The following is a 12,515-nucleotide window of genomic DNA, read 5'->3' as shown; positions in this document are numbered from 1 at the left end:
TCTTGTCCTTCCCTTTTCCCTCTCCCCTCTGGTAGTCACTAGGTTGTTCTCTATATCTGAGTCTGTTTCTTTTTGTTATATTCACAAGTCTGCTTTATTTTTTAGATTTCACATAGAAGCGATAACACACAGTATGTGTCTGACTTAATTTCACCAAATATAATACCCCCCAAGTATATCCACATTGTTGCAAATGGTAAAATTTCACTCTTTTTTTCTGGCAGAGTAGTATTCCATTTGTGTGTGTGTGTGTGTGTGTGTGTGTGTGTGTGTGTGTATACAACATCTTCTGTATCTGTTCATCTGTTGATGGGCACTTAGTTTGCTTCTGTAGCTTGTCTAATGTAAATAACATTGCTATGAACATTGGGATGTGTGTCTCTTTTTGAATTAGCATGTTTCTTTTTTCTGATATATAACCAGGAATGGTCTGCTGGGTCATACTGTAATTCTAGTTTTAGGGTTTTTTTTTAACTTATTGAAAATAGCATCTTTAAAGTTTTTGCAGAGGTAAAATATTAAACTTAAAATAGGTCTTAGTACATCAAAATACTAAGTTCTCTAATTGTATTCCAAGATGGTCTTTAAAACATAATATCCCCGTGCTCGCTTTGGCAGCACATATACTAAAAATGGAATGATACAGAGAAGATTAGCATGGCCCCTGCGCAAGGATGACATGCAAATTTGTGAAGCGTTCCATATTTTTATGGAAGCAGCCTAGATGCCCATCAGCAGATGAATGGATAAGGAAGCTGTGGTACATATACACAATGGAATATTACTTGGCCATTAAAAAGAATACATTCAAATCAGTTCTAATGAGGTGGATGAAACTGGAGCCTATTATACAGAGTGAAGTAAGCCAGAAAGAAAAACACCAATACAGTATACTAACACATATATATGGTATTTAGTTAATCGGTAAAGATAACCCTGTATGCAAGACATCAACAGAGACACAGATAAATAGAACAGTATTATGGACTCTATGGGAGAGGGTGAGGGTGGGATGATATGGGAGAATGGCATGGAAGCATGTAAATTATCATATGTGAAACGAATTGCCAGTCCAAGTTCGATGCATGATACAGGGTACTCGGGGCTGGTGCACCGGGATGACCCAGAGGGATGGGATGGGGAGGGAGATGGGAGGGGGGTTCTGGAAGGGGAACACGTGTACACCCATGGCAGATTCATGTCAATGTATGGCAAAACAAATACAATATTGTAAAGTTAAAAAATAGATAAATAAACTAATTTAAAATAACAACAACAACAAAAAAGATGATTCAAGTGCAAAAAACAACAACAACAACATAATATACCATAAATTATAGAAGAGCAACCTTGGTCTGCAATTATACAGAATGAATTTTTACAAACATAATAAATATATTTATGCCCTTACACATATTTTTAGTTTTTTGAGGAAACCCCATACTGTTTTCCAAAGTAGCTGCACCAATTTATATCCCCACCAACAGAGTACTAGGGTTCCCTTTTCTCCTTATATTTTTCCTTTTTGATTTTTTTAGAAGGCAATCTTCTACTTTATTTTTAAAAGGATATTAATATCATTTCAGAAAGAATGCTTCAGTTTAAAGGCATAAGATAAAAGCAAATATATCTTTTCTAAAAATCTATAAAATAGGAGTAGAGTTCACTTAGGGCATAATTTTTTTTACCTTATACCCCCTTCTTTTAATTTTTTGAATCATGTAAATATGTTACATATTTTAAAATACGTGTGTGTGTGTGTACACACAAATCCACATATTGTATGTTTATTTTGTTCCTCCAAATGTTACTCTTCTGTTTTATTCCTTATATTCACAGCTCATGCATAATACATTGTGGCTTTGAGTAAGACCAATAAATAGAAACCCTCTTTGCCAGGTTCTTAACAGAAGACAAAAGAATGAAGCAAACAGGAGACCAAAATAAGACTTCACTGGAGGATATGATTTTCAAAAAATTCTGAAATCAGATAAATTCATCTCTAATGATCCAGGTAGAGCTGAATTGAAGCAGCTATCTGAAGCATACTGGAGTAACAGGCAAGATATTTAACACCTTAGGATCTGGTACCTACCAATCTAAACAGTCCACAGCTATAGACAGCACAAACAGCCATGAGGGTGTGTGAGCCTGCCCAGGCAGGGCCTGGTTCTGTATTTAGTGTGAGGAACAGCACAGAAAAATGTGTGCTGTCTGAGAGCATGCCAGCTTCACCTTCCAGCCTATCAATCAGATCAGTCCAGTCATTTCACCTCTCAAGGGGAATAGTGAAGGAAGAGGGTAGAGAGAAACCAGGAGTGTTACTCTAATCACAAATAGAGATGAAAAGAAACATCACAAATAGGGAAGATTCCTCCAGAAGAATAGACAAAAATGTAAAACTATTAAAACTGTACTAAAACGTTTAAGAAAATAAACAAGGTGCTATGACCGATACCAACAGTACGATGAACCTATACATATGTAAATTATTTTCAAAATGAGTGCTATGGATTTATCCTCCTCCCCAAATTCATATGTTGAAGCTCTAACCCTAAATGTGAATGCATTTGGAGACAGGGCCCATAAGGAGATAATTAGAGTTAAATGAGATGTCATTTAACTGATAAAAGGATTAGCACCCTCAACCAAAAAGACTCCAGAATGCTCATTCTCTCCCCTGCCAGTTCTCCTTCAACCCAGAAGAGATCACGTGAGCATACAAAGATTCGGTGGCACCTGCAAGCTGAAAGGAGAGGCCTCAGATTGAAACCTACCTTGTCAGCATCTTATTCTTCAACTCTCTCAGCCTCCAGAACGGTGAGAAATAAGTTTCTGTTGTTTAAGTCACCCAATCTATGGTATTTTGTTATGGCAGCCAGAGTAGACCAATACAATGAGAATAGAACTCTTTTCTTTCTATCTATTGTATCAACAAGCAAATATACATAAAATAGAAACGCAGAAAGCTTATAACATATAACTACAAACTTTTATATTTCTCTCCATAGTGCCTATTGAACGAAGAGCATTATTTGCACATGATATAAACTATAAGCTGACCTAAATTATAAAGGTCAGCTATTTAATGTTAAATTAAAATGTGGGTCCCTTAAAAATTATCTTTAAATAAATTATTTTCAAGATTGAGTTCTGAATTAATATTCTATCTCAAATAATACTGCAAACAATCAATCAAGACTTTTCACTGTTTACTTACTCAGTTGTTTCTCTGTTGGGAACTTTTCTCATGGAGAAAGCCACCATTGCTTTGAAGAGATACTCTTCATTTGTATCCCAGGCATACTGAAAGAGAAGTAACACAGAGAATGAAAAGGAGAGAGGCATAGAGTAAAAACTGGTCCACTGGGTTCTAACTATGGCCACAGTGGTATTGGTGTGTGTGTATCTGTCTGTGTCTCTCTCTTTCATCTTATACAAAAAAAGACTAGGGACCATGATAAATCACGTCACCATAATATTTAGGATAGAATCTCCTGGTTATTCTATCACTGCAAGTGTGGTGTGTTTCCCACTGCATACTCTTCTTCAAAATCTGCAGTATTAGTAACCAGTTAACAAACAGGGCATTTGAACATCTCATCCTGTATGTAAACAGTTGATTCCTTTTCATCCTTTCTCTCTTCCCTCGTTAACTGACTCCCCATCTCAGCTTCCTTTCCTGTATTAATACCAGTACAATTTTCCACTTTCTTAGCTGAAAACTTGAGTGTATGTGCATGTGATAGGCTGAAGTGTATTCTCCCACAAAGAAATTTGTATGTTAAAATCCTAACCCCCAGTACCTCAAAATGTAACCATATATGGAAGACAGTGTCTTTACCTTTACCCAGGTGATTAGGTTAAAATCAGATCATTAGGGTGGGTCTTAATCCAATGTGATGGGTGTCAGTGTAAGAACAGGAAATTTCGACACAGACTCAGAGGGAAAACATGTGAACACAGCCATCTAAAAGCCAAGGAGACGAGTCTGGAACACATCCCTCCCTCACAGAACTCAAAAGGAATCAACCCTGCTGACACCTTGATCTCGGACTTCCAGCCTCCAGAATGAGAGGAAACAAATTTCCATCGTATAAGCCACCGAGTCTGTGGTACTATTACAGCAGCCCTAGCAAACTAAGGTGGCTGACCCCACATTTCAGGTGTCTAATCTAGCATAACTGGAGAAAATCACAAAACAGTGTGGCTTAACTCAATTCATGGTGACCTACTCCCAAACTGCCTGGCATCCCCTTAGGGGTCTCCATCAGTTTTCTCTCCCTCATGGTTCACAATGACTGTTTCAAATCTCCTTCAGCCCCCACCACACCCCCACATCTTTGTGCTTTCCCTCATTCCTCACTTTCACTAGGCACTCTTGTTTCTTAAGTAATCGATACATCTCAAGTCATCCACTGACACATGTCCTACCTCCCACCCTCCTGACACCAAGTACAAGACCTCTTCCATAGGCACATGTCTTATCCACATCCTCCCCCAAGGGCCACACATGGTGTTTCTCCTCCGGTCAATGGCTGTTCCATCCACCTCTATTAGGAATGCTTCCATTTGGCCCTTCTCTGGATCTAAACTATATCAGTTTCCCTCTGTGCATTCAATGCTGACTGGAGGCTGTTCATTGATTTTGAACTGTGCTTAAGTCTTTCCTATTAAAATAACAAAACCAAATTGCTTTATTCAGTCCTTCTTCTTCTACCCATTGTCGTTTCTCTCCTGCCCTTCACAACCAAAATTCTTGAAGGAGTTGTCCATCCTTCTGTCTGTACCCGGTCAATGACCACGTATTCTGAACCTCCTCCACCTGCCTTCCAGTCCCTGCACTCCACAAAGCAGCTCTCTCACGTCACCAATGATCTTCACGTTGCTCAACACAATGAGCAGTTTTCAGTCTCCCCTCGCCTGGCCCCTCAACAGCACTCAACACTCTTGAACACTCCCTTCATCTGAAAGCACTCTCTTCCCTTTCCTGACACAGCATCCTCCTAGTTTTCCTGCTGTCCCTTCGCCTCCTTTGCAAGTTCCCCCTCCTCTGCAAGGGCTTTAAGAATCACAAAGCTCAAGGCCAGCCCCTCTCCTCTGGCCATCCTCCACCTTCTTCATCAGCACTGTTGTCATCACTTCAGTGCAAGTGATGCGGGAATGGATATCTCAAGCCAGCTCAATAATGCCTCAAACTCAGGAAGTCCAAAAGCCATGGTATTCTTATCTATTCTCAGCTCCCTGAGTCATAAATGGGCCATTATCCATCTCGTTGCTTATCCTTGACCTTTCCTCTTCCCTCCCTTGTCATCCCATACCATGGCTCTCAAATCCTTTCACTGTTCCTCTCTCCATCAACACACCGGACTCCAAATGGCCATCATCCCTCACCCGTACTGCTCCAATCGCCTCCCAACTGGTTCCTTCTGTCTATTCTAGTCTCTTTGAGTCTGTCCTCTACTTTGTGGCCAAAGTGTCTTGCAAACACACATTCTGTCATGACACCCCTTCCATGAAACTGCCACTTGCTTTAGAGATAATACCAAAACTCCTCAACACAATCCATACATTCTTTGGCCTGACCCCTCCTCTCTCTCGAAGCTTATTACATGCGATGCTCCTCTTCACTGCTCCAGTTCCAAACACCTTGGCCATCCTTCCACCCTTCAATCTTCCTAAGTTCCTCCCTTGTAATAAGCCTTTGCATGTGCTAGTCCCTTCACCCTCTTTCTTTGTATTCCTCAGGTTCACTTCTACTAGTGTTTTAGACCTCACAGCAAATGCCAGGTCCTGTGGCCTCTAATGAGGCCAAAGTTCCTGTGGACTTCTCTTTCCTGAAATGCTTGTCAAGATCGCACACTTGCATTTGATTCACTGGATATGCAACTAATCCCATGACTGTAAGTTCCCCAAGGGCAAGGATAAGTCTGGTTTTAGCTGAACCGCACCCAGAGCATCCAGCATGGTGCCTGCTCTTAGAGGATTCTGGGAAAAGCAACCCTACACACTGGCAGAGATGGTGGATTCTGCCATCAAACCTGACCACTAGCCCCTGCTGACTTGAGATCATGAGTAGGTCACTTAATGTCTTTGCACCTCTGTTTTCTCATCCACCTAATGAGAATGGGAATACCCATATCACCTTCCTCAAAAGGTTGTTGTGAGGGCTAAACGAGCTAATGTGGGCAAAGTGATTAGAAGGGTCCCAGATAGAAAGTAAGCTAAGTTCTCAGGGAACGCTGGTGTTAGAATGATTATTACTCACTGAGTGAACAAAACTGAGTGAACAAAATTGCCTTGTAAACCGAATATGTCCAAGTTTCTTCAGCATTTTTTTTTATCATCTCTAGCCTGAGGCATCTTACTCTCACCTTCTACTGGGGAGAATTTTCACAGACCACACTGGCAAACTGAAACTAGAATGACACAACTCCATCTCATTAATTCCAGAGTCTTTACTGTTCCTATAGCTACCGGAGCCCCATGAGTGTTTTTTTTAACTTTAATTTCATAAACATATATTTCATGCTGCTATCCTGATATTTGAGAATTGAAGACAATTGACCATCGAATTGAAACATTTTGTGCCATGAAAGATCTTATATGGGTGAAACATGCCCTCTTTTCAATGATGAGAAAAGTGACAAAATTCGAATGACCACCATGGTGAGGAGCAGAGCCCAAACCAGGCCTGCTTTGGGTAGTACAGAACTTCGCATATTTTCCAGCATATACTGCAGATTAAATACTTCAGGCAAAATTATTTATTAACGATTTCTATTTTACTACAAATCTTTTTGCCTTAAGAAAATATCAGATTTGACGCCTTTAGAAGTAGTTTGTGCAAGTTTAAGATAACTATGCACAGAGGCTCATTATCAGAGAAAGCAGTGTTATTAGCAAACAAAACTTTGAAGGAACATGCAGGATCTGCACTTACTGCTTTATCTCCCAGGGCTGTTCTGATACTAAGCCTCACTTTAAAAGCATTTTCTGCATCTGCCAGAGAGAAAAAAAGAGAGCAGTACATGATGATAAAATCTGTCAAAATGGAGCCTGATAAATCCTAATATTTAATGCAACTCAAATCAATAGACCATGGTTCGATTCCTGGGTCAAGAGGATCCTCTGGAGAAGGGATAGGCTACCCATTCCAGTATTCTTGGGCTTCCCTGGTGGCTCAGCTGATAAAGAATCCACCTGCAATGCGGGAGACCTGGGTTTGATCCCTGGGTTGGGAAGATCTCCTGGAGAAGGGGACGGCTACCCACTCCAGTATTCTGGCCTGGAGAATTCCACGGACTATACAGGGCATGGGGTCGCAAAGAGTCGGACACGATTGAGCGACTTTCACTTTCACTTTTTTTTTTTCCAAATCAGTAGAACACAGACTGCAATTAAACTGTCCCCAATACTTCTGAAAATTTAACTGCAATCATCTTAGATGGCTGAAATTTTTCTCTCAAATTCATAAAACATTCACAGGCTCAAGTTTCAAGCCACAACACATCAGCAGATTTAGAAAAATAAAGAAGTCTTTCAGTCAGAGACTTGTCAATCATTCAGAAAACTGTTAATCTATTTCGAAGTTTCAAGGCTTACGTACCTGGTTGACAGAGATCAGCATGAATAGCAGTTACTAGAAAAAGGAGCAGCCACAACATTCTTTCAGAGTGGAAAACACAAGGCAAACGGAGGGAAAAAAAATTCACCCTTCACTTAAAGCTGCCTTAGCCATTCTGTGACCCGGATTAGAATACGAGACAAAGAAGCAAGCCACCACCTAAAAGGTTTAATAATTAACCCCCATCATTTGGGTTAATACTTTGATAGAAGCAGCCCATCTCCTGTCAGTTATTTATGAAAATCTGTTTGGAAAACAGATTAGTTGTCCTTTCCAAACTCTACCTCCAAAGAATGTTTTCTCTGCTGACTCAGAAGTTGGAATCCTCCCCGGCCCTTTCTTCTGTCGTCTGGTTAAATGCACAGTTAGTCCTTTCTGGAGGTTTACGATGTGAACTCTCTGCCTTTTCAGGACTGAAATATCTGGCTTATAGATAGACTATCTTAATTTAGGAAACAAACATCATTCCTTTCTATCTCTGGTGAACAAAGGACATGCTTCTAAGACTGGCTTCATCTGACTCTCACCTCCACAGGTAAACAATCAGGAGAGCTTCCAAATCAAAGAGAATGCTTTTGGTCAGAGCTAAGGTCTGGTAGTTGTGTAAAATTAAAGTTAATGAGGTAGAGCAGTGCTACCCAATGGAACATTCTGTGATGATGGAAATGTGCTGTATCTGCAGTATACAATATGTATACAGCACATACAATGTACTAGCCACTAGGCATAGGTGGCTGTTGAGCACTTGAAATGGGGTTACTGCTGCTGAGAAACTGAATTTTTATTAATTTAATGTAAAAATATGTGGCTAGTGACTACAATGGTCAGTGCAGTTATACGACAGAAATTAGGAACTACCTACCATGAACTGGGGCTTCCCTGATAGCTCAGTTGCTAAAGAATCCACCTGCAATGCAGGAGACCCTGTTTTGATTCCTGGGTCAGAAAGATCCCCTGGAGAAGGGATAGGCTACCCATTCCAGTATTCTTGGATTCCCTGGTGGCTCAGCTGGTAAAGAATCCGCCTGCAATGCGGGAGACCTGGGTTCAATCCTTGGGTTGGGAAGACCCCCTGGAGAAGGGAAAGTCTACCCGCTCCAGTATTCTGGCCTGGAGAATTCCATGGACTATATTATATAGTCCATGGGGTCGCAAAGAGTCGGACACAACTGAGCAACTTTCACTTTCACCATGAACTAGCTTCGCGGGATTATTCCTCTAATCCTCAAAACAGCACCCTGCATTGCTGCGTTATAATCATCTTACATATGAGAAAACCAAGGATCCAGTGTTTAAGGCATTGGTGGCAACAGGAGGAGTGGAATGGGTGTCGCTTTACCAGCCTGGATGACTTACACCTGAACCCTATCTCCACCATGCTGAACCGGACTGTGTTTTGGGTCATCACTGCTCAAAACGGACATTGTAACAAAACCTCAGAGATGCTCTGAGGGCTACGGCAGTGAGTGGAGAAGAACTATCCCCTCGTGGGCATTCTACAGATGCCTATCAAGCCCCCAGCAGGCTTTCCTCCCTACCACACCACCTCTGCATGAGTTCAGTCCCCAAATTCTACCTTGTTGCTTAAAAACCATGAATGGAAAAGTCAGATTGGATGACCCCACTGTTAAATAGAAAATTTGGATTTTTAAAGAAACAACAAGAAAAATATCAACAACTACACTTCTCATTTCCCCTTCCTGGTTAGGGTGAGAGTTTACTGTAGATGACCCACTGCTGTCAGCTAACTCCACTTGAGGAGCTTTTCTTCATCTCCCTCACCTCGGTTGCCAGGGCACAGAGTCGGGAAAAGTTGTACTAGAGAGACGTGGCCAAAAGTTAACCCAGTCATTTCAGAAATTTCACTATTAGGGGAAATGGAAATTTCCTAGAAGGAAGGGCCTGTATAATTAACCCCAGAAAACAAAGTCAGACTAGATGAGCTTATCTTAGGCAATGTTAGACCAGATATCGGCATCCTGCACGGGGAAGAGTGGCAGGGAATAGATAGAGATTGTAACAAAACTGATTATTTGCATATAGTAAAGCCCTGGAGAGACAGGAATCTGATTCAGCCTTGTTTTAGCCTTAAGACTTCATAAAAATATCAAGTATCTCTTTTGCTTTTACTTACGAGGACTCAGTTCAGTCGCTCAGTCATGTCCGACTCTTTGCGACCCCATGAACTGCAGCAAGCCATGCCTCCCTGTCCATCACCAACTCCGTGAGTCCACCCAAACCCATGTCCATCGAGTCGGTGATGCCATCCAGCCATCTTATCCTCTGTCGTCCCCTTCTCCTCCTGCCCTCAATCTTTCCCAGCATCAGGGTCTTTTCCAATGAGTCAGCTCTTCGCATCAGGTGGTCAAAGTATTGGAGTTTCAGCTTCAACATCAGTCCTTCCAATGAACACCCAGGACTGATCTCCTTTAGGATGGACTGGTTGGATCTCCTTGCAGTCTGCAGACAGTAAAACAGTGAACTGTATTTAAGCCATTCATTTGAAAAGAGAAGAAACTCTCTTTTCTTTCGAATTATGATTTCTCAACATTTGTTGCCTCATTTTAAAAATCAACAGAGAAAAGGGCAACAGAAGTTCTGTACAGAAAATACAGAGAAGCAAAAAAAGTACAAAACACCTATAATACCACCCATATGGATGACCAATGTGAATATATTTTAGTAGTTGAAACACACATTCCTTAGCCTTGGATCTTCTTGTGTGTTCTCTTGTGATGCTATTGTTGTTTGGTCTCATTGTAGTGGCCCTGTGAGAACAGGGCAGCATCACAGTGGGAATCACATGGGCCCTTGTCTTCTTCCTCATCCTAATGAGAATGCTGCTCCCCACGGGATCTGGTGAGTCATTTTACTTTTTTTAATATAATTATTTATTTTGGCTGTGCTGTGTGGCTTGTGGGATCTTAGTTCCCTGACCAGGGATTGAACCCATGCCCTCGACAATGAAAGCACGGAGTCTTAACCACTGGACAGCCAGGGAATCCCCCAGTGAGTCACTTTAAATTTGATATATCGTAAGATAAAAGTACCTTTTATTCCTAACTTACTGAAAATTTCCTTTTGTCAATAACTGACATTGAATTTTATCACCTGCCTTTTCAATATTAATATGATCCTAGAATTTTTACCACTTGGCATGTTACATTAAAAAATTTCTTTAGGTTGATCCAATCCTTAGATAAGCTTAGTTTGATTACTTCTAACCTGCTTCTGGACTTAATTGCTGTGTTTGTTTTTTTTAGCTTTTTAAATCCATTTTCACAGAAGAATACCATTTAGGTTCCTATTCAAGTGCTGATTCCTTTTTCCAGTCCTTACAGTACTACCTTGAAAAATGGTACAGAACCATCTGTAACATTATCTACATTTACAAATACTTGAAAATGCAGAAGAAATTAAATATTCAGAGTTGAAGGATCTGGACTATATATATTTTGGAGGAAGAGTTCTTAAATTTTAAAACTTTCTTATAATGTCATTAATTGCAGGTTTCATATTTCTTTCCCTTTTCTCTGTTTACAATATCCAAGAGAAGCATTCATTTCATTAAGATTTTCCAGTCTTCTCATAGACTGTATACAATATATCTCATAAAATACTCCATTCATTGTTATATTCCCTTTATATTTCCCAGTTATATATTAATTTTTTCCTCATTTTTCCACTGTTATTTCCAGATATTTATCTGCCCTTTTTGTTGGTTAATCAAAGAAGATCTTGCATTTAATTTTTAATTCCTCTGCTTCCTGATTCATCCAGCTTTACAGTTATTGTTTACTCTCACCATCATGCTGGGTTTCTTGTTCTTTTTCTAACTCTTGAACTGGCTAATAGGCTTATTTATTTTTAATCTTTCTCAGTTAATATCTATTTTTAATCTCTCTCAGAAAATACCTGTGGCTATGAATTTTCCTTGCAATATTGTTCTGGCCACATGACATAACAAGTACAAATGTACAGCAATCTCATTCTATTTTCTAAATAGTCTACAGTTACAGTTTTAATTTTTCTATACCCCAGTATTTAGAAAAGTATTAGAAAAGTATCTGTCATTAGCAAAAGAAACAGCAGCCAAAAATGAAATGATTAAAAATATTGCCTTTTATAGGTCCTGTCAGATGAATACAAAAAGAAAACGTTTAATGATAAGATACTGTCAATAACGTGACTTAAAACATGAAGATTCTTTCGTACAAGGTCTGGATCAGTTGGAATTGCTAAAAAAGATTTTAGCAACTAAAGAGCTTGAGAGTTCAGTAAAAGAGGTGAACACAGAAGTAGATGCTATCGTTCTTGACTCTGAACATAGTGGGGTTTTTTCTTCCACTTTTCAAAATCTTCCACGTACTTAGTCTTTATTTTCATGCACAATTGTAACTATTAAACCTCCAGAAAATTCATATCAAACTTGTTCCATACAATGCCCATTTCAGCAATTTCACAGATAGGAGCTTAATAATTTATCCGTAACAGTGGTAATGATGATAACTAAAGTGGTTTCAAACATTCAGAATATGGCCCTGTTACTGGCAATGTTTAGAGTTTCAAGAATGCAGATAAAAAGTTGAGACTACTACTGCCATGAGCAATACAAAAGGCACTGAATCTCCTGAGACAGGAAAGAGAAATTGATTTCTCCATGCTTTTTCATACTCCACAACACTACTGGAAAGCAGTTTCTCAGCACGTAACTACTGATCTGGAGAATGAATTAAATATGAGATCACACAGAAAGAAAACACACAAATTGGTCTTTTGACTCACATAAGATGCCTTTTAAAGTTTATCAGAGTTGTAAATGCATGTGGTGGATATGTATGCTCCATTTACCTGCGATAAAACAAGATATAGTATGGAGGACAAATGC

General features: G+C 39.8%; 1 protein-coding gene and 1 non-coding gene across 2 annotated transcripts in view; one reads left to right on the top strand and one right to left on the bottom strand.

Moving 5' to 3' along the window:
• LOC145536248 (collectrin-like) overlaps positions 1-7,776 on the bottom strand; it is a 64,914-nt gene extending 57,138 nt beyond the window's left edge. Inside the window, exons 1-3 of the mRNA XM_081565261.1 lie at positions 7,610-7,776; positions 6,944-7,002; positions 3,221-3,306 (exon numbers count right to left, since the gene is read on the bottom strand). Of these exons, the coding sequence (XP_081421387.1) occupies positions 3,221-3,306; positions 6,944-7,002; positions 7,610-7,667 (203 nt within the window). The 5' untranslated portion in view covers positions 7,668-7,776. The remainder of the gene's footprint in view (positions 1-3,220; positions 3,307-6,943; positions 7,003-7,609) is intronic.
• On the top strand, positions 603-709 carry LOC145537331 (U6 spliceosomal RNA). Its single transcript, XR_014076351.1, has one exon. It is a non-coding gene; the product is annotated as a U6 spliceosomal RNA (small nuclear RNA).
• Positions 7,777-12,515: the final 4,739 nt, after the last annotated feature.

Source organism: Giraffa tippelskirchi, chromosome X (genome assembly GCF_054371585.1).
Source record: "Giraffa tippelskirchi isolate mGirTip1 chromosome X, T2T-mGirTip1v1.2.pri, whole genome shotgun sequence".
Classification (NCBI taxonomy): domain Eukaryota; kingdom Metazoa; phylum Chordata; class Mammalia; order Artiodactyla; family Giraffidae; genus Giraffa; species Giraffa tippelskirchi.
The sequence above is the reverse complement of the archived record's forward strand: the minus strand, read 5'-3'. Positions and strand labels throughout refer to the sequence as shown.